This window comes from Oncorhynchus nerka, linkage group LG15, assembly GCF_034236695.1.
Source record: "Oncorhynchus nerka isolate Pitt River linkage group LG15, Oner_Uvic_2.0, whole genome shotgun sequence".
NCBI classification, from domain to species: domain Eukaryota; kingdom Metazoa; phylum Chordata; class Actinopteri; order Salmoniformes; family Salmonidae; genus Oncorhynchus; species Oncorhynchus nerka.
In genome coordinates, this window is record NC_088410.1 from 42,963,033 (window position 1) to 42,985,931 (window position 22,899).

Genomic DNA, 22,899 nt, shown 5'->3' on the forward strand with positions numbered 1-22,899 from the left:
TCTGGACAATAGACGTTGGCTGAAAACAGCGAGTGTATGGTAACATGACGCTAGCTCACTAACAACAAGCTAGCTAGCTGCTCAAACACGCACGAGCTAGCTAACGTTAGCAGGCTGTGTTTGGTACGACTCGTCTGTTAATTTATGGAAACTCGTTGAACGAGCTAACTGCTGTTAGCTAACTAATTGTAACAAATTAGCTAAGATAGCTAGTTAGCGTAAAATACATTATCTTGGATTGTGATCTGTTTATAGCCAGACGCGTAGCTAGCTACGTTAGCAACAGCATCTCTTAGCAATATTTCATCTCAGATGAGCGTTTTAATAAGCCAACGTCTCAATATCCGGCTAGTTAGTGTCCTAATAACAGTAGCTATTATGTTGATTTTCGCGAGTTAATAATGACATATTTGACGATGGGCACAAGGTAGAAAACGACAAGTAACTTTAAGCCAGCTAGGTATTTGCTAATGATGCGCCCCTATTCTAGCTAGTTATCTACCTGTTTATGGTTGCACGTGATGGCTACATACAGAAGCTAGAGTTGGTTATTATCTCTTGCATTAAGCATTTCCTGTAACACTGCGCCATAATTGCTCAATTGTGTTTGTGTGTGAGAGAGGGAGTGACAGTCAGAGGGTAATGTTGGCATCCATATTATATTAATTAGCAGGAATATTGCCATTGTTGTTTGGAAACAAAATCTCAGTCTCAGATATATTACTGAACTGTCTTTTCTATGTTATTGTGGTGCAATACCAAATGTGTGACATCTTTTTTTTCTTTTTCTCCGAAATTCAAGTAACACAAAAGTATCACGCCAAGGTGCAACAACATCTTCATGTCCTATGATTTAACATTTGACACATTGAAATGTCAACAGAACGCCAAAAAAATATACACAGGGGTTGATATTGATTTGCCCTTGGGAGTTGCAGGTGAGAAGGGGTATATCATCCACAAGCTGCTCAGTGTTGTGGTCATATTTGATGCTGGACATGCATGTGGGTCGTTCCATGTCATTTCAGCAAGCTATGACCCCCACCATCTCAGATTGTTCTGAAATCGTTTCTGTAGTTAGACACAGATACGATTTGCATCCCTGCAACATTATTTTGTTGAAATATTTTGATCTCTGAGAAATTAAGCTAATTGATTGCACCCAAATTGACAATTTTAAATGAATAGGATTCATATAATAAATATAGTACCTAACATCTGATTTGGGGAGATAATTTTTTCTAACAGTGACTAAGACATGAGGAATCCAAAGAAATGGTCAAACGACCCCCCACAACAATCCCAACCCAACATCAGTATCAGTTCTCTATATCTTCAAATCAAATTTTATTTGTCACATACACATGGTTAGCAGATGTTAATGCGAGTGTAGCGAAATGCTTGTGCTTCTAGTTCCGACTATCTGATAAGTAATTACAGGCTGACTACACTGCTCGCATCGCAAAATAGAAATCTATATTATTCAATTATTGCACCAACGAGCATCTGCGCTGCCAAGGGCTAAAATAGAAGTCAGTTCTATTTCTGATGCAGATCGCGCTGCAAGTCCTGCCTCTCCCATCTCCTCATTGGTTTATAGAAGCAGGTACCCATGTGCCTTCTCCTCATTGGTAATACCACGTGGGTGACTGAAAGACAAACAAGTTCGGTGGCAGTAATGCACCTAATTTATGAAAGTTGCCAATCACAATATAAAGTCAAGAGAAGAAAAAGCCTAGGAAGAGAGATGACTAGAAACGATTCGGTTGACCGTTTTATGTGTGGATTAATTGTCAGAGTAGAGGACCTTGTACATTTCAGGTAAAATAACAACTCAATGTTTATATCCCAGGACAAATTTGCTAACAACAACAAGCTAGCTAAATAGGACAAATTAGCTAGCAAGTGCAAGCTAGCTAGCTAAATTGCCATAAAGGTTTAATGCTTTTCGACCTGTCCCCAAATTAATGTAATTGGTTCAGAGTTTGTTTTGATATTTTAACTTGCGCGTCATGATCGCGTTTGGTGTGGGGTGACAAAATACATTTATGCACGATGGCACATTCGCACAGCCGGTTTGAGCTGCGGCTCAGATTATTGTTTCTTCATCCCCCCCCCCGTTCAGAGAAATTAGTCATTGAAATGTTTAGGTTTATGTCCCATCCTACATCTTGATATTACCAGGTTCTGACCACTAAATGGTGCTGCTCCTGCTGACAAGGCTGTTTTCCGCTGCAGTCATTTATGTGGTGTCAAGCCATCGCAAAATCGCCACCATGCCCGAAAAATATGGAACATGAAAAAAATATTTCTACCAAGGCGCACTGAAGATGATAAAACAGTCCACTTTTAATTTTCCTCTGAAAACAAAACAACGAATTAATAGAAAAATCAGACTACCCCATAGTCCCATAGTAGATAGTTTATCTATTTACATAGTTGGCTTGGATTCCAGATTTCCATTCCTACTTTATTTATTTCTCAACGTCTGAATAGGCCCCGAGTTAACAGCGGCAACCTTGGTGTAAACCGCCACCCAACCTCAAAATATTTTTTGGGGGAGTGACTTAAGTACAGATTGGGCATATTACCCCAGATAGGCCTACATATAGTCACTGTGTTTAAGTTTTTTGGGACATACATTTCAACACTAGTATGCTAACTAGTTAAAGTACCTAATTTGGGATCTATCTAATGATTAGCCCAATAGGGTAAATGCAGATAGGCTGAAGCATGGGGTTGCCTACTGTATTTATTTGTAGCCACTATGCTGCATCAGTTGGGCCTCGGGTGATTATGCTTATTGCTAATAGCATACCTGGTAATATATGCATGGACCAATATGTCAAATTAATTTTACCAATATATTATTGGACTCATTTCTGGAGGTGGAAACTATATTTTAAAAGGTGTCTGCGTAATTTCATTTTCATTCAGTTTGGAGTAGTAAGCCACCAGAGCTCAGCTTCTCAGTCTCCAATGACCTTTTCCCCTCACTGCTACACATTTTTCCAAAGGAAACACCAGGACAAGGTCTGAGAACAACCCGTGCTTTGGTTTTGTTTACCTGGCTAACATTTCAGCATTTATGGTACAAACCCACGTAGGTACCATTGGGAACTTGTTTCTCTTCCCAATATTACAGATAAAACTTGGCTGGGGGGGGGGGGGGGGGGGTGACAAATAAAAGTATATTACAGTTCCATTTGAGGACAAAAACGCTGAATGCTGCGCCACACATGTTACAAAAAAGCTGGGAAGACATCTACGATGTACCGATGTACCGACCACTTCAACTGTATGTTATTAATAGGAGAACAGTAGGCAGTGAGAGAAAATGTTTATTCGCCATTGGGTACGACATCCCTTCTCCTAAAAGTGTGCACTTGCACTCATCTCCCCCTCAGATTGAAAAGCATAGGATCGGTGTAGGCGATGGCTGAAGGGACGTGCCCACTTGGGAGAATGGGGACGCAGCCTCTGTCTGCCAGTGTGGGAGGCGGGGGGGGTTTGTGACACTCAGACCTTACAGTCGTTGCATAACCATCTGAAGGAACAGTGTACAGGCCTTTGTATGTGAGGTGAGAGAAAACGGGAGCGACGACTATAGTCTGTGTGTCTTGGGTTAGCCTATATATCCTGCTGTTTAACACAATCTGTCTGAGTTGCAAATGCCTGTTATGTAACTGAGCTCTTATGTAATTGGCCAGCTCGCTCACACTCTTGCCGCCTCGCTCGCTCACACATATTCACTCATACTCACACACTCACACTTCGACACACACTCGCAGAGCTCCCTTTCCTCTTTTTTTCTCTGATACTTTGAGAGTGCCTTAGGAAAGACGAAGGTAAAGCAACGACAGTTTGTTTTACTGTACTGCTCTATTTCATGCATCCCTCTATCATAGATGATGAATGTACAAAATGAATCGATTTATTGATGATAATAACCAGCCTGTTTTACCCAACATAGTAATTTCATATCCTAGATCAAACTCTCCCCACTTTGCCAAGCTGAAAGAGAGAGTTCACCAAAATTACATGGGCATTTCCATGTAAAAAATATTTTAAAAAACATGAGCACCAACATGTGAAGTTCATATCAAATGAAAGCTAAGAATCTATTTATATATATTTTGAAATCACGGCATATGTAAATTTTTCCACCGTTTTCCATCCTAAAAATGAGGAATAAGCAGACTGATTTCTGCTCAAACATATGGAAAAATGGTTTTAGAAAACAACTACCAGAAAGAAAGTATTTAAAAGGTATTAGAAATAGCTCAAAACAAAATAATGTTGACTTGAAGACCCCCTGCCAACTAATATCAACACTTATATTTAGTTCTGGAAGTTTAAGAAACACTGCCTTGAAATGCCGTTACCAAAAACCCACGTCCTCATGAGGGAAGATAATGAAAGTTCACAGAAGTAACAAGTACAGGTATCCCTATCAATTAGTGTTTTTACTGATATCAATTTTGTTTAGTAATTGAGTGAATAAAACTCAAAATTATGTTATTTCTGAAAAATTTGTCGCGGAATTTCGACAATTGAATTGATTACATTGGGAAATCATAGTAGTCACAAACCACAGTTGGGTTCACAAGTTGTGGAGCAGTGTTTCCCAACCCTGGTCCTCGAGTACCCCCAACAGTACAGTTTCATTGTAGCACTTGACATACACACCTCATTCAACTCATGGAAGGCTTGCTGATTAGTTGACAAGTTTAATCCGGTGTGCTTGTCCAGTGTTATGATACAAATGTGTAGTGTTGGGGATACTGGAGGACCAGGGTTGGGAAACACTGCAGTAGAGTACAGTAGTGTTGTCACAATACCAGAATTGTTTTACTTCCATACCAGATTAGTATCACAATACTCAATACCAAAATGATACCATTGAAAGGAAAAAAATGCATATTAGCCAAAGTCACAGAATGGCATTTGGTCCAGACAGATAAACTCATCTACTCCTCTGTTCAATCGGTGGGCATCTTTTGAGTTCAATACCAATATTTTTTTTCAGAGACAGCCATGTATGCATTAATGAATCAATTACACAAATCAATTTGACTTAGTTTTTTACCAATTTAACTACATAACATACTGGTAATAATTGTATTTGAATGGTATGTCTCCTGGGTAAATCAAGATGTAGCCTAAGCCTATTCACAATACAGGTGAATGCATATTCAACAGGAGTGAGTGCGTGCATGCATTGAGTTATTGAGCTTGTTTTTGGCTGATTTCATGGGGCTACAGATGACAAAATCCGTTTCCCTTCAATTTGGGACTTAATTTCTTGTACTGTTCAACAGCATTCGCATAGAAGTAGTTTCTTTTTTATAAAAGTGAGCGTTGTCTCTTTAACTCGTAATGACGTCATTCACAAGGCAAGAGGAGAGCAGCCCGTCGGAGCCCTATTCAGTTCGCTGAGGCAATAGATCATCTTTGGGAGAGACGTGAGTGAGAGGCCGATCAGCTTTGAAGTCAGAATATTTAGCGTAATGATTTGCGACAAAGTACTGGGGTAGGGAATTGATGTTGGCTTCAGCTGTAAGCTAGCAAGGATAGTTCGCCTACAAAGCTGGAAGATACCGGTATCGTCTTGCATGGTAAAAGTGTTCTAGCCAGACTAGCCTGTATGGACATTGTTTTGCAAACAGCAATTAACAGTTACACAATGCGGTGTCGCGTTATTCAAGTGTGTTAACTTCTGTGCAGCGTGAGTGGGGAGCTAACATGATGCAGGCTAAGTGGAGCAGTGCGCTCGCGCTATAAGGGGTACGTCGGCTGCGCTGTTACAGACTTGAGCCATGAGACACATTTGACAGAAGTACCGAAAGTAACAAGAATTCTAGTACCAAACCATTTTTCATGTTCTAGTATCTAAAAGGTACAGGAGTTTTGTTATACCGCACAGTGGAGTACAGTAAAGAAAATTAGAGTACAGTACAATATTGTACAGTAGAGTTCAGTACAGTACACAGTAGAACACACAAGTTGAGCACACTATGTTCTGTATTGTACTGTGCTGTGCTGAACTCTACTGTACTCAACTCTACTTTACTGTACTCTACTCTTCTGCGCTCTACTGTGCTGTACTTTGATGTCCAAACTTGTTGAGGGCTCCGGAATGGCACAGTGGTCTAAGACAATGCATCTCAGTGCTTTTACACCTGCATTGTTTGCTGTTTGGGGTTTTAGGCTGGGTTTCTGTACAGCACTTTGAGATATCAGCTGATGTACGAAGGGCTATATAAATAAATGTGATTTGATTTGATTTGAAAAGGGGTCACTTCAGTACCTGGTTCAGTACCTGGTTCAGTAACCTGGTTCAGTAACTGGTTCAGTACCTGGTTCAGTAACCTGGTTCAGTACCTGGTTCAGTAACCTGGTTCAGTACCTGGTTCAGTAACCTGGTTCAGTACCTGAATCCAGGCTGCATCACACCCCGCCGTGATTGGGAGTCCTATAAGGCGGCACACAATTGGCCCAGCGTCATCCAGGTTTGGCCGGGGTCGGCCGTCATTGTAAATAAGAATTTGTTCTTAACTGACTTGCCTAGTTAAATACAGGTTCAACATAAAGAAACATAGACGTCTATGATTGGTTCAGATTTGGTCCAGTCTGGACCAACCTCTTGTTTTGGGGTGGGGCTCATAAAAATATGTGTGTAGAATAATACCCAAAGATGCAAAGGAGGATATTGCATATTTCCACCTTTTTGTGTTCATCTTCAGGGTACATCACCATGACATTCATATCCATAGTTTCTGTATCGTACAGCTCAGGGACCCATGATGTAATTCTGTTACCGGGTTTAAATGCAATTCATTTTGGTTGGGTTAAATGCGGAAGACACATTTCAGTTGAATGCATTGCTGTACAACTTACTAGGTATCCCCCCTTTCCTTCCTTTGCTTAATGTAGTTCAATAACCAAAATGTATATTTTTTTCCAACTCAGTATGTCATAGCTGACACCCCATTCTTTCTGCAGATATCGTTGAATCTTTAATTCGCAGCAGATATTTCCGTTTTTGGGATGGGGTTGGGATATGGTTTCCTTACCTTGATTTAGCCTAGGTTTTTGGGAAAATGTGGACACGTAATAAACAGAGGGAGATTATGCAGGAATGTTGTTACCGAACTTCGTATCTGCACTGTTTTTACAGTAAATGTGTTTTTGTAAAGTAGTCCTTGTGCATGGAGTTCAACTTTGAAATCAATGGTTGTTTGGCATACAAATCTGAGTCTGTGTAATTCTGTTACCGTGGAATTGGCCACATATTGGTTTCCTTACCTTGATTTAGCTGAGGTGAACTATCCATTTTTAAAGGGGGTTTCCATTTTGTTGTGCTTTGTTTAACCGCTGGCTTTAAGTGATGTGTATTGTATTGCAGGTACTCCCAGTGACTATGTGTGTAGGTAATGCTCTCTGAGCCCTGCAGGACGTCATGTCTGAAGAGGCCATCTCAGGAAGCGACCTGGACCCCAGCGTTAACAGCGAAGACGAGGATCTGGAAGAGGAAGAGGAAGAGGAGGAGGAGGAGATTGAGGATGAAGATGAGGGTGACAACGATGGGGATGATGAAGATGATGCAGTTGGTGAGTGACATGGCTGGTGTCTTGCCTCCGACTTAATACTCACAATTAGTACTTGTTCAGAACAGAAGACATTCTAGAAGTGGTTCTAATTCATTCTAAAGACTTGAAGTCGGGGGTGCACGTTGTGAACAGCGGAGTTGCGCTGCCTTCCGCGACAACTGAAAGCGCCAGGCTAAACTTCTACGCTGTTGTAATGCCGCAGCTGTTACGTGCTTTTACATTGCAGCGGAGGGAACCGTGCACGTGTGCAGATACTGTGTACGAGTGCATCGTTTTGCATTGCTCTCACCAGCAATACTCTCAGTTCATGTTGCTGCTTGTGGCAGCGTCATATCGCCAAGTCTCAGTTTAACAATGGTTGCAAAGCTGCCAGCTGCTAAGAAAAAGTGATTCAACTAGTTTTTTTTTTTTTTTGTCAAGTCTGATGCAAAACATAGGCTGTCTGTATTTCAAATACGATCTAATGTAGTCAACCAATCAGTTACAAAGTCTGGCACGCTATTCCCTACGTAGTGCCCTGCATCAGGGGACCTGGTCAAAAGTAGTGCACTACATAGGGAACAGGGTGCCATTTGGGAGGGAGTCGGGCAGTGAACCGGGCACTCGGAGAGAGTCTGATCCGCCAAGGCCCACGTTGCCAGACGGACCAGTTTTGAGCGTGTTAGAGCAACAGGTAGGAGAGTCCAGGTCAGGGTTTGATGACCGCTTCTGTAACGAGACTTCCAGCCTGGAGCTGCTGGCATCTGCTCTGAGCGGCGCCTCTCAAACGACGTGTTCAATGCCAGGAATGTGAGAGGCTGCCAGGGGTAACACCAGGCAACCCCCGCTCATTCTCATACACTCGGGCATGACTGTCGAGAAGGATGGGAGTGTAATGAAGACACTGGCTGCGTCAACAAATGGCACCCTATTCCCTATTAAGTGTACTTCTATTGACCAGGGCCCATAGGGTCAGAGCCTTGGGCAAGCCCCACTGACACACACACAGCCTGGGTGGAGGGGAGTCTAATGAAGACACTGGATGCGTCACCAATGGCACCCTATTCCTAGTGTACTACTTTTGACTGGTTAGACGTAATGCACTATTTAAGGGAATAGGGTGCCATTTGGGAGGACCGACACTGTCTGTAACGCCAGTCTGACTGGGGCCGGACACTCACGTCTGTCTGACTGGGGCCGGACAGTAATGGTCATGAATGGACCATAGAGAAGATGATCAGTTGGCCCAGTAAACAATACAAGAGTTAGGATTTAGGGATGGTTTCCCTGATAAATCATTAAGCCTGATCCTGAACTAAGAATCTTGTTCATTGGAGATTCTTCAGCTCATTGACCAGACAAAGATTAAGCCCAGGCCTGGACTTTAGAATTAGTTGATTGATTGTCATTCACTGCTCCTCTCTCCCACAGATTGCCCAGAGAGTGGCCAGGGCAGTACAGAGACGGAGACCCAGGGAGGGAGGGACTCCCCCTCAGCTACCTCACCCTCAGAAAAGACTCCCTCTGAGCCCCCGTCTCAGCCAACCTCCCAGCCCCCCTCCAGGGCTTCCTCCCGGCCCAACTCTAGGCCTGAGTCTCGCTCCCAGCCCCCCTCTGGCCCCAGTTCCCAGCCTCCTTCTCGCCCTGAGAGCCCCAGCCAGGACAAGCCATCTGCGGGCAAGAAGAAGAAACCGAGGGCCTCAAAGTCCCAGGCCCCTTCGTCCTGTCCTGAGACCCCCAGCAAGGACAAGACCTCAGTTGGCAAAAAGAAGAAACCGAGAACCTCTAAGTCTAAGGAGCCTAAGCCTGCTAAACCCTCGAAGACGGTACACATGAGGAAGAACATCAGGTAGGTACACTCATCTGTTTGATAACAAGGGATTGAAACCACCCTATCTCCTCTAACCCATCCCCCTGTTCTCTCTTTCTCTTCTCTAACCCGTCCACATCTCCTCCTCTCCTCTAACCCATCCCCCTGTCCCCCTCTCTCCTCTAACGCCCTCCCCTTGTCCTCCTTCTCTCCTCTAACGCCCTCCCCTGTCCTCCTCTAACCCATCCCCCTGTTCTCTCTTTCTCTTCTCTAACCCGTCCACCTCTCCTCCTCTCCTCTAACCCATCCCCCTGTCCCCCTCTCCTCTAACGCCCTCCCCTTGTCCTCCTTCTCTCCTCTAACGCCCTCCCCCTGTCCTCCTCTAACCCATCCCCCTGTTCCCCTCTCCTCTAACGCCCTCCCCTTGTCCTCCTTCTCTCCTCTAACGCCCTCCCCCTGTCCTCCTCTAACCCATCCCACTGTCCCCCTCTCCTCTAACGCCCTCCCCTTGTCCTCCTTCTCTCCTCTAACGCCCGCCCCCTGTCCTCCTCTAACCCATCCCCCTGTTCTCTCTTTCTCTTCTCTAACCCGTCCACCTCTCCTCCTCTCCTCTAACCCATCCCCCTGTCCCCCTCTCCTCTAACGCCCTCCCCTTGTCCTCCTTCTCTCCTCTAACGCCCTCCCCCTGTCCTCCTCTAACCCATCCCCCTGTCCCCCTCTCCTCTAACGCCCTCCCCTTGTCCTCCTTCTCTCCTCTAACGCCCTCCCCCTGTCCTCCTCTAACCCATCCCCCTGTCCCCCTCTCCTCTAACGCCCTCCCCTTGTCCTCCTTCTCTCCTCTAACGCCCTCCCCTGTCCTCCTCTAACCCATCCCCCTGTCCCCCTCTCCTCTAACGCCCTCCCCTTGTCCTCCTTCTCTCCTCTAACGCCCTCCCCCTGTCCTCCTCTAACCCATCCCCCTGTCCCCCTCTCCTCTAACCCATCCCCCTGTCCCCCTCTCCTCTAACGCCCTCCCCTTGTCCTCCTTCTCTCCTCTAACGCCCTCCCCCTGTCCTCCTCTAACCTGTCCCCCTCTCCTCTAACGCCCTCCCCTTGTCCTCCTTCTCTCCTCTAACGCCTGCCCCCTGTCCTCCTCTAACCCATCCCCCTGTTCTCTCCTCCTCTCCTCTAACCCATCCCCCTATTCTCTCCTCCTCTCCTCTAACCCATCCCCCTGTCCTCCTTCTCTCCTCTAACGCCCTCCCCCTGTCCTCCTCTAACCATCCCCTGTTCTCTCCTCCTCTCCTCTAACCCATCCCCCTGTTCTCTCCTCCTCTCCTCTAACCCATCCCCCTGTCCTCCTTCTCTCCTCTAACGCCCTCCCCTGTCCTCCTCTAACGCCCTCCCCTGTCCTCCTCTAACGCCCTCCCCTGTCCTCCTCTAACGCCCTCCTCTAACGTCCTCTTCTAACGTCCTCCTCTAACGCCCTCCCCTGTCCTCCTCTAACGCCCTCCCCCTGTCCTCCTCTAACGCCCTCCCCCTGTCCTCCTCTAACGCCACCCCCCTGTCCTCCTCTAACGCCCTCCTCCTGTCCTCCTCCTCTAACCCATTCTCCTCTCCTCTAACCCATCTTCCTCTCCTCCCAACAGGACGCTGCTGAAGGAGCACCAGATGGAGGCAGTGACCAAAGCAGCCCAGCAGGAGGAGTTAGAGAGGCTGAGGCGTCTGGAGCAGCAGAGGAAGGACTTCATGGCACCACCCGTCCAAGAGTTTTCTCCAGCAGGTGAGAGTCCTATTCCAGCCTGAAGCCCTCTGGACACTGACTGTCATAGAGGTTCTCCATTTCGTGGTTTGTCATACAAAGGATTCTGTAGGGCCCTATAAAATATTACAACTTTTTTTTTTTGGCCTGATTCCGTTGAATTTTTTTCCCAAATTCCATTTTTCTCTATTTTGTTTTTCCAGGTTCAAGTTTTTTCAAATGTTCATATTTTTTTCTCTCAAAATCAGACTTTTTTATATATATAGAAAAACAACCCAATTGGATGTTGTAAATCCACAACACTGCTTAAACCACATCAGGAGACCACTAAGAAATTCAGATTTTCGGATGTAGTGACGCTTTAATTAAATTGTGCACCAGCAGAGAGGCCATTGTTTGGTTAGCAACGTTTCTATAGTTCTCATGTGATGGCAGAGTTTGTGAATTAGAAGACTTCCAAACCTCTCTGCCAATAACAGCTTGTTTTTAGTTTCCCCCTCCTCGCTCAGACCACTCCCATACAGTCCTGGCAAAATGATTTCTTGAGAAACTGCTCTTTTGACCATTAAAATTAAAACATAGTCTACTTTGTAGTTAACATTTAGTTGAGAATGTTTTTGGGAAATCCATTCCATCTCTACTAGAAGATGACTGTCATCAGCATCACCTCTGACAGGTTCTCTAATCGCTGACTGCATTCCTGTGCCGTTTCCAAAAGTTGCAGGAAAATATGAATCATTGATGCATTTTGTTAATGTCTTATGATTCATTTGGGCAAATTAATTACTTTTCTAATACGCTGAATATATTCAGTTGATTTCCTACCGAGTTCAATAAATGTTTTAATATGGTTGAATAAAGTTTTAATGTATGGATTCCGGCTGCGTTCTCCACAACGCAGATTTTATAGAGCCCTAATTCTTCCACCCGATGGTCGAGGGAGATTTATTTTTCTAACCTCTTACTTATTTCCTGTCTTTGCATGTCTCTCTCTCTGTCTCTCTCTCTGACTTTATTCACATGGAACGTTAAATCCCTTACGTTGTCAAAGGTAAAAAATAGCAACAATGGTCGGTGCGCTATCTCTCATCTCCCCCTCTCCTCCAGTGGAAGCGGTGTCAGGGAGGCCTGGAGAGGAGGAGTTTCAGGGCCAGGGGTCGTTAGAGGCTGCTTTCCTAGCCAGGCAGGATGTAATCTGCCTGGACAGCAGCGACAGCAGTGGAGAGGAGGAGGAGGAGGAGGACGCCAAGCCACCAGCTATCCCCGCTATCACACCCACTATCAGAGACGGTAAGACCAGTAGAAGGACTGCTAAAACGGAGGGAACAACCATCACCCTCTGTCTAGTAGGGTTGTCACGTTACCACTATCACGATACTCGAATTTCCATGGCAAAAACACAAAGCAGACTTCACTATTTGGTCCTTTTTAAAAGGGGTAGTGAGGCCCTTCATCTACTTCCCCGTAGTCAGATTAACTTGTGGATACCATGTATGTATCTTCATCCAGTGTGAATGTTAGAGGTCGTTTTGGAAGTCTACAGGAACAGCTAGCATGCTAGCTGTTCCCATAGACTTTGTCATTGTGCTAACACTAGTTAGCAATGGCGCTAACCCTAGCGACTTCTTTCAAACCAAAATGGTATCCACAGGTTTATCTGACCCTGGGGAAGTAGATAACGGTCCTCATTGCCAAAATCCCAAACTATCCCAGTGACATGTTTTGTGTGCTAATAGCTTGGGAAATGAACAAATATGACTCTGGGTGACGACACAAGGCTGTGTGTTTCCTTGAGAAACGAAGTCTGCTTCTTATTTTATTGATTCCTTGCCATGCTACTTCTGAGTATAGTGATACAGGTATTGTGACAACCCTACTATCTACACTACAGGCTTAGAGCCAGACATTCTAGGTAAAACCTAGTTATAAGGAGCCGTGGTTAGACAAACAGGAACATAAACACAGTTCTTGGTTAGTACTAAAAATGCTGTATCTAGAGGGAGCACAGACCTCATAATTACTTAATAATATATGTGAGTCATAATGTCATATTTAGCTGTCAGGTTATGAACACTTAATGTCATGAATAGATAGATATACATTCCCCTGCTCTGGACCAAGCCTTCTCTACATTGGAAATAAGTGTGTTTATAAAGCTTTCACTTTTTACATTTTTAACTGTTTGTTTTTTACCCAAAAATAAATAAATACATCTAATCAAATCAAATTCTTCCCCAACCCAGACGTGATCGAGCTGAGCTCTGGGGACGACGACACACTGCCGATCAGCAGCGAATCGGCCAATGAGGATGAAGGTGCGGGGGGCACGGAGGAGAGCAGCGGAGCGCACATCAACGACTCACTCAACCAACCAGACGCCCAGGGGAGGGTCCTGGTCAACATCAACCACCCAGCGGAGGAGGAAGACCTGTACCTCGTCCCACAGCTGGCTCGTGCAGTCAAACCTCACCAGGTAGTACAGGGGAGCTCCACTGGGCCATCACTACGGTCCAATTTCCCGTACACAGATTAAGCCTAGTCCTGGATTTAAAAAACCTACCTTTTCACTGGTTAATCTCCATTGAAAGTGTTTTTAAGTCGATGACTAACGTCAAGCCATGTCTGGGAAACCGTTCCTAGTCTTCTAGCTGCTGCAGTGGACGCGTGACTTTGGCCGGCGGGAGCAGAGCGTGAACCACTTTGTCAAGGTGGTCTCGGGGCGTGAGCCAAGTATCGAATTTGTGAAAAAAAGAACTGGTGTAATTTTACGCTTAGGCTTCATTGCCATTTTTCGGGGGGAGCGTCTCCCGCTCTGCAAAAGTAACACGGCCAGTGTAGCATGCCTGTTAGCCCTTACCCTGCACCGTGAAACGCGGAGGCCAAGGTGTACTCTACCGTACACGTATGAAGATAGTTCAGACGTGACACCATTCACTTTTTCCATCGCCGATCTCCTCTTCACTCGGCTCTTGATTCACCTCTCGCTCTCACCCGTTGCTTTCCATCTCTCTTTCCCCTCCCTCCCAGGTTGGTGGGATCCGGTTCCTCTATGACAACCTGGTGGAGTCTCTGGAGCGCTACAAGGGCAGCAGCGGGTTTGGCTGTATCCTGGCCCACAGCATGGGCCTGGGTAAGACCCTGCAGGTCATCTCCTTCATAGATATCCTGCTGCGACACACCGGGGCCCACACCGTACTGGCCATCGTCCCTGTGAGTTCACCGATAGGGAGAGTGGTTGTGTGTGTGCTTTGAGTGAGTGTGTGTGTGTTTCTCTTTGTCCCTCTTCCTTTCTCTCTCTCTCTGCTCTCTGTGCATCTCCTGTGTCTGTCGGTATCGCTGTCTGTCTTGTGTGTGTGTGTGTATGCATACATCTATCTAGCTTTTTCTCTCTCTCTCCCCCAGGTGAACACGCTCCAGAACTGGTTGGCAGAGTTTAACCTGTGGCTCCCATCACAAGAGGCCCTGCCCCCTGATAGTGACCCTGCCGCAGTCGCAGGACGCACCTTCAGAGTCCACATCCTCAATGACGAGCACAAGTACGTAACATTATATAGTAGAGCTAGCTAACACTTGTGTGTGTTATATCCATAACACAAAACACACTAACTAGTATGTGTGCGTGTTTACCAATTTTGATGTGTGTGTGCGCCCTACAGAACCACGGTGGCCCGGGCTAAGGTAGTGGAGGAGTGGTCACGTGACGGTGGCGTGCTCCTGATGGGTTATGAGATGTACCGCCTGTTGTCCCTGAAGAAGAGCTTTGTGACGGGCAGGAAGAGGAAGTCCAAGAAGCCCCAGGGACCCGTCATCATCGACCTGGACGAAGAGGACAGGCAGCAGGAGCTCATGAAAGGTCAGGGGTTAGAGGTCGCTGCGTGGCCCGCTGTAGGTGGATCTAGGGCCGTAGTCGTCTGAGTAGAAGTGCTGATCTAGGATCAGGTCCCACCTGTCCATCTAATATTATTCATAGTGATCTAGAAGGCAAATCTGATCCTAGATCAGAACTCCTACAAGAAACCCCTGATCCATTGAAAATGAGAAATTGCGTACCAGTATAACGATGAAACAATAGAGTATAGAGAGTTGATGTTGGAGAATAATGCGTTATCGATATCTGCATAAATTACCATTATTCAAATTCCAAGGCTGATGTATTTTCTGCACATCAATAACATCATAGTAAATGAAAATGATGGTATTAATCACTACTGATAGTGCATTAGACATCAGTGACATCATCAGGCATTCCCGTAAGCTGTGTTTACTCTCTCCTTTCTCACACACCTACACACACATACACTCTCTCTCTACTCCTCCATACATTTCCTCAACCTGTGTTTTGCGCTCTCTCCACCTACCCACCCAGGTATCGAGAAGGCGCTGGCCAGGCCCGGTCCAGACGTGGTGATCTGTGACGAGGGCCACCGCATCAAGAACTACCACGCCAGCACCTCGCAGGCCCTGAAGAACATTCGCTCCAGGCGACGCGTGGTCCTAACGGGCTACCCCCTCCAGAACAACCTGATAGAGTACTGGTGCATGGTGGACTTTGTCAGGCCTGACTTCCTGGGCACCAGGCAGGAGTTCAGTAACATGTTCGAGAGGCCCATTCTGAACGGGCAGTGTGTGGACAGCACGCCACAGGACGCCAGGTTGATGAGATACAGAAGCCACGTGCTGCATAGCCTGCTGGAGGGGTTCGTCCAGAGGTAAGTTCCACAGATGGGATTTCTCCTGACTTGATCAAGAATTCCCACTTTGCTCACATTATCCTCCATTCACATATTATTTGCACAACCCTTTCCCCTGACTTAACCAAAATCCTGATCTCAAGTTGTCCAGTAGCCATATGTATCGAGGGTCATACATATACAACCCATTATCGCATTACTCAAGAGCAGAGAACAGCCTTACTGGTGTTTAGGGAGAAGATTTTGGGTGACCCAGGCATCATCCCCAATCCCAAATCAACCCCTAGCCCCTACTCTCTCCTATAGCTCTTTGAATTGTCTAGGTATACGTACTAGTACTAAGCTGATCTTTGCGGATTGTTTCTTCCGTGTCTGTCCCAGGCGAGGCCACGACGTGCTGAGGGACCAGCTGCCCTCCAAGGACGAGCACGTGATCATGGTGCGCCTGTCGCCCCTGCAGAGGGCCCTTTACGCTGAGTTTATGGACCGCTTCAGAGAGGCAGGTAACAGCGGCTGGCTGGGCCTCAACCCGCTGAAGGCCTTCTGCGTCTGCTGCAAGGTTAGTCTGAGATGACTTCACTGGTGCTTGTGGGGTTAGGCAGGCAGACAGACAGACAGACACACAGAGAGCCAGGCAACAGCAGCTACACAATTTCGGATGATTTGGAGATGAAACGCAGGGACAAATGCTAATTCTGGGGATATTGTCTTGTATTGGATTTGTGCTACAAATTCTAAAAAGTTAGCATTTGGAGACAGTGGCCAGGTAAACAAAACCGAAGCATGGATTGCTGTCATAGCTTGTCCATAGACTGCTTACAGGATAAGGAAACCAATATGTAATTTGGGTGAACTGTCCCTTTTAAAGCAGTCAGGCTAATCAGCCTACTCTTGACACCTGGACCAGAGTAACATTATTGTAGTCTGTTCATTAATCGTGTGTGTGTGTGTGTGTAGATCTGGAACCACCCTGACGTGCTCTATGAGACCCTTCAAAAGGAGAACCTGGCCAACGAGCAGGATTTGGACTTGGATGACATCACGGCGGCCACCAACCCCCGCTGCCCTGGCGCTGGCCTGAAGGCCAAAGCGGCCGACTCGGCCAACAGCCGGTCCAACATCACCCTGCCCCCGCTCAACCCCATCCAGGAGAGAGCCAATCAGGTCATCACCTACGAATGGGTACGCCTTGACACCTCTCTCTGTCTCTGTCCTCCCAACCCACCCGCTGGTTGGTTGGCTGGAATTTTGTCAGGTACTTCTCCTGAGTTAGCCTGGTCGAACGTTGCTGTGTCTAGTTAAACCAGGCTACCTTAGTGTTGGGAAAAATGAAAAAATAACACCATTATTGCAAAATTATTGCATGAATTTCCACTGTGGGGATTCTAACGTAGGGCTGTTACTTTGATTGTATTTACGCCACACCAGCGGTCACGAGTCATCAAATCAAACACTTCATGAGAGCCCATGTGCTCATGTTGCGCAACCTTTCTATAGGCTATGCAATTGTGGGAGAAAACAGAGGGATGGCCACTATTAAAAAGAGGAGGACCCCATCAGCTTTCTATAGTTTAGGCCTACTATATTTATTTCTCAGCCTTCCTAATATTAAGCACATTGCTTCTCTTTAAAAACAGGATTATAGCCTACCAGGCTGGCATGAAAATGAACCGTGGGAGAAGCGTCCTCCATTCACTATTTAAGTGCATAGATTCCTATTTCCCCCCGCTGCCCCTGTTTCGAGCCCGGTGCATGATAATGAGACATTATAAATCAAAACAAATTTCACACATATTATTTAGTATATGTAAAGACAAGATTAAATCAAGAATGAGTGACAATATTAGCCTATCACTATTATTTATATATTATCCCTTTCGATGATGCCCAGCTTAAGGCAAACAGTGCATGTTTTTATTTTATTTTTTGCGACCTTTTTCAAATCTTAGTCGCACACCTCATGTAGCCTAACCCATAGGCCTATATGTTTTGATCAGGTTTGTATCACACCTCATGTATCCTAACCCATAGGCCTATATGTTTTGATCAGGTTTGTATCACACCTCATGTATCCTAACCCATAGGCCTATATGTTTTGATCAGGTTTGTATCACACCTCATGTATCCTAACCCATAGGCCTATATGTTTTGATCAGGTTTGTATCACACCTCATGTATCCTAACCCATAGGCCTATATGTTTTGATCAGGTTTGTATCACACCTCATGTATCCTAACCCATAGGCCTATATGTTTTGATCAGGTTTGTATCACACCTCATGTATCCTAACCCATAGGCCTATATGTTTTGATCAGGTTTGTATCACACCTCATGTATCCTAACCCATAGGCCTATATGTTTTGATCAGGTTTGTATCACACCTCATGTATCCTAACCCATAGGCCTATATGTTTTGATTAGGTTTGTATCACACCTCATGTATCCTAACCCATAGGCCTATATGTTTTGATCAGGTTTGTATCACACCTCATGTATCCTAACCCATAGGCCTATATGTTTTGATCAGGTTTGTATCACACCTCATGTATCCTAACCCATAGGCCTATATGTTTTGATCAGGTTTGTATCACACCTCATGTATCCTAACCCATAGGCCTATATGTTTTGATTAGGTTTGTATCACACCTCATGTATCCTAACCCATAGGCCTATATGTTTTGATCAGGTTTGTATCACACCTCATGTATCCTAACCCATAGGCCTATATGTTTTGATCAGGTTTGTATCACACCTCATGTATCCTAACCCATAGGCCTATATGTTTTGATTAGGTTTGTATCACACCTCATGTATCCTAACCCATAGGCCTATATGTTTTGATCAGGTTTGTATCACACCTCATGTATCCTAACCCATAGGCCTATATGTTTTGATCAGGTTTGTATCACACCTCATGTATCCTAACCCATAGGCCTATATGTTTTGATCAGGTTTGTATCACACCTCATGTAGCCTAACCCATAGGCCTATATGTTTTGATCAGGTTTGTATCACACCTCATGTAGCCTAACCCATAAGCCTATATGTTTTGATCAGGTTTGTATCACACCTCATGTATCCTAACCCATAGGCCTATATGTTTTGATCAGGTTTGTATCACACCTCATGTAGCCTAACCCATAAGCCTATATGTTTTGATCAGGTTTGTATCACAACTAAAGTGGCCAAATAACTTCTTAACGGGTATAGAGCCTAACTGGCATACAGTGGTTCCTCCTTTTAAAAGTTGCGAGATTACGCCGTGGGACTTAGAGGTAATTCGTGGTTTAGTACGGTACCCTGCGTTTAGTATGGTACCCTGCGTCACCACTTCATTCCTCCAGACCAGCTCAAGGGGGGCACTGATTATGCGTTTTGGGTCCTACTGTGTCACTGACTGACAATGAATGGGTGACATAAACCTAAATAGAAACTGATAATTGTGCTCGACCTCAATATTTCTTACTAAAACTGTTCTTACAGTAAGGTTGTTACTCTTTTATTTTGTTAGGATTATTTTGCTCTTACTGTAGCACTATGTCACTTCCGACCGTTCACGTTGTACAGAGCCTGAGTGGCGCAATGGGTCTATAAGACACTGCAAAGTACTGCAAGCTGTGTTGCTACGAGATGCTGGTTTAATACCCTTGGCCCCATCCTGCCACACTTTAAGGGGCATTGCACTAATAATGACGCTGACTAGTGAAACGTTCCCGCTGTTCTGTTCTTAGTACTAGTCTGCAGGTACAAACTAAAACAACGTAACTAATAATGGCATCTTTATGAGTTCATTAATAAAATTATAAAAATACTCTTTCAAAATGTCAATGTTTTTTTAGTTCTTGATCCATAACGAATTACTATGGGAATAAATATCACTGAATTACCACTGAATTACAGAAATATCCCCTAATTATTGGCAGAGAGTCACGTCGTGTTTTTCGATATACTGTAGGCCTACTGTTGGCGACATGAGCCTCACTAGTGTTGAGTAATGTGGTGTAGGTCTTATTTATAAATAGAGCATATTGCAGTTCAAAGCAATAGGATTTATTTAACGAGACAAGTCAGTTAAGAATTTGTTTTTATTTACAAGGACAGCCTACTCCTTCCTCCCCATCGGGGAATTGAACCCCGGTCTCTAGTACAGCCATTTATTGAAGACTACCAAATGCTTCTCAAAGAGGCCTTTTGGTGGTCAAACTAGCACTAACTAGCATTAATAGTACCAGTGGTTCACACTTAAATCACCTGCCATAGAATTCTGCGGCACCATGCAAGCTGCGCCGCAGTACGCTGCAACGTTTGAAGGAGGAACCACTACATATGCAGCGATTGAGTTTCAAGCAGTGGTGGAAAAAGTACCCTATTGTCATTACTTGAGTAAAAGCAAAGATTCCCTAATAGAAAATGACTCGAGTGAAAGTCACCCAGTAAAATATCACTTGAGTAAAAGTCTAAAAGTATTTGGATTTAAGTATTAACTATCAAAAGTATAAATAATTTCAAATTCCTTATATTAAGCAAACACAGCACCATTTTCTTTTTTAAATTTAAAGAAAGAATAAGGTCAATAACGTTAAATTTACAGATAGCCAGAGGCAAACTCCAACGCTTACAAATGAAGCATGTGTGTTAAGTGAGTCTGCCAGATCAGAGGCAGTAGGGATGACCAGGGATGTTCTCTTGATAAGTGTGTGAATTGGACCATTTTCCTGACCTGCTAAGCATTCAAAATGTAACGAGTACTTTTGGGTGTCAGGGAATGTATGGAGTAAAAAGTACATTTATTTTCTTTGGGAATGTAGTGAATTAAAAGTAAAAGTTGTCAAAAATAGAAATAGTAAAGTACAGATAGCCCAAAAATGAGTTATGTAGTACTTTAAAGTATTTTTACTTAAGTACTTTACACCACTGGTTTCAAGTTTGGGGATGATAATTTTCACCATTAAAAATACACCTTTAATAAAAGTATTACATGCGTAATTGTATTTGTGTGCACTTTTGAGATTGGTGTTTTCCTGCTAATGGAACATTTGCGCTTGTAGCCTACTGCCGTGTGCGCATTGATGTGCTTATAATGTGAAGAAATAGCCTAATAGGTTATCAACATTTTATGCTAAACATTCTATTCTGTTGCGTCAGGCTCATTGCTTAAAACAGTTGTTTTTTATGATAGTGATTGTATTAATTGGGATCTATCGCATCCCACAACTGTCCCGGACTGTTGGGAATATTTATTTCTCGCACAGAATAGGTCAACTTTTGTACTATGGGGATAATAGATTGACATAGGCTAGTGCTTTTGCTGTTCGTTAGGCCTACTTATCTTTTTTTGGTAAATGTGCACTGTTCTTCCAATCTCTTCAATATGCACCTTGGAATTGGATAAGGACGAGCGCAGTTGCGTCCCCGATGTGTCTGTCTTCACTTGTAGCCTGTGAGAAAGACCCGATCACGTAACTGAGAGCCATGTGCGTGAGAGAGGTGTTTCGGCACGCAGTGGAGGAAAGTAAATTATATTCAGCCCAAGGGCACAATGGGCACTGGCTGCAAAAGGCATGGATTTTGAATGAGAGACTGATGAAGTGTGGACAGCCTGCGCAAAAAATACAAAGCAGAGCTCATACCTTTCAAGCTACTTTTTTCAAATGATCATTAGTTGCATGATGCATCCTTAGAATGTATTTAAAATACAAACATATAGCGCGATGTTTTCATCACAACTAAAGTTACATTAATAACTCTAAATTAAGCATATTGGAGTACTTGTGTCTTTGTTAACCTCTCAACACAGAATAGCCGTATGTGCGCACTCCCTCAAATTGTTTGGAGAAAAGATCCTTCATTTTATTGAGCTATGTTCAATTCTATTCTTCATAATATAAAATAATGCCACAAAATTCTAAGCAAATCTTGTCTTCTAAATGAACTGGTATAGCCCACAGCCATATGGCATAGCCAGATCAGGGCCTAACAAGGACAACTCAGTTTGCTATTCTGTTCTTCTGAAATGGACTACATTTTCTTCATATGTTTCTTTAGACCTGTCTAAAATAAATCATTGATTTATTGTGATGGTGTAGACTATATTATATGGATTTATTATACATTTTTAAATGTTTTTGTTCCAAAGGTCTGCATCACTGGCTTGTAGGCTATGCGTGGAAGCCAGGAAATGCTAAATGTTTTTCTGGTAATTTACAGTCAATTACCGTGAGACCCGGAAGTTATTTACTTGACAATCACCGGCTGACAATGTCATGAACGACCACAGCCCTATTCTAACGCTATATTGTAAAATGTTAGACCTCCCCTTGGTGTGAAAGAATGGACAGCTTCACTCACCCACTTCCTGTCCTGTTCCATCTCTGTTCAGGCCAAGGACATCATGAGCAACTACCAGACTGGAGTTCTGGAGAACTCAGCCAAGATGCTGCTGCTCTTCCATCTGATCGACGAGAGCGTGATCAGAGGAGACAAGATCCTGGTCTTCAGGTTGGATCTATTCCTACGGCTCTTTTGGAGTGTGTTTGTGTACATCATCGGTTTGAATGAAGTGTTTTCTCTATGAGCGTACTCTTATACTCTAAGGTTATTGACCTTTTTCTTGCAGAGGACGGAAATGTGTGTTTTTGCTTTTTAACCTAGAAGTATCCATATGGTTGAAGTTAACTGACTTGAACGTGTTTTTAACGTGTGTGTGTGTGTCCATCAGCCAGAGCTTGTCCACCCTGACCGTCATTGAAGACTTCCTGACCAGACGGCCAATACCAGCAGGCCGAGTCTCCCCGAACAACCATGGCCAGAACCAGACCTGGGTCCGCAACATCAACTACTACAGTGAGTCATCGTCCACACGACCCTGTTCCCATGGCAACCACTACTCCCCGGGGCGGTGTCAGTGTCGTCGAGCCCATGGCAACCCTTTGACTCGGTGTCGGCTCAGCTGTGAACCCAGATCCAATTTAGATGCCCACTAACGTACTCTGTTGTTCCAGACTATTAGACCGGAGTTGTTTTCACAGCAAATTGTCCTGTGACATGTAGTTGGCTTCAACCTGA

The 22,899-nt window shown here is 44.5% G+C and overlaps 1 protein-coding gene across 2 annotated transcripts in view; it reads left to right on the forward strand.

Annotated features, from left to right (window-relative positions):
- Positions 1-22,899, forward strand: part of rad54l2 (RAD54 like 2) — a 35,832-nt gene that overhangs the window by 221 nt on the left and 12,712 nt on the right. For both annotated transcript variants that reach the window (XM_029682397.2, XM_029682396.2), the window contains exons 2-14: positions 7,409-7,613; positions 9,024-9,441; positions 11,031-11,164; positions 12,251-12,433; positions 13,387-13,616; positions 14,171-14,353; positions 14,546-14,679; positions 14,800-14,996; positions 15,510-15,852; positions 16,216-16,393; positions 16,792-17,016; positions 22,214-22,332; positions 22,553-22,677. In XM_029682397.2, the coding sequence (XP_029538257.1) occupies positions 7,463-7,613; positions 9,024-9,441; positions 11,031-11,164; positions 12,251-12,433; positions 13,387-13,616; positions 14,171-14,353; positions 14,546-14,679; positions 14,800-14,996; positions 15,510-15,852; positions 16,216-16,393; positions 16,792-17,016; positions 22,214-22,332; positions 22,553-22,677 (2,620 nt within the window). In that variant the 5' untranslated portion in view covers positions 7,409-7,462. The remainder of the gene's footprint in view (positions 1-7,408; positions 7,614-9,023; positions 9,442-11,030; positions 11,165-12,250; positions 12,434-13,386; positions 13,617-14,170; positions 14,354-14,545; positions 14,680-14,799; positions 14,997-15,509; positions 15,853-16,215; positions 16,394-16,791; positions 17,017-22,213; positions 22,333-22,552; positions 22,678-22,899) is intronic.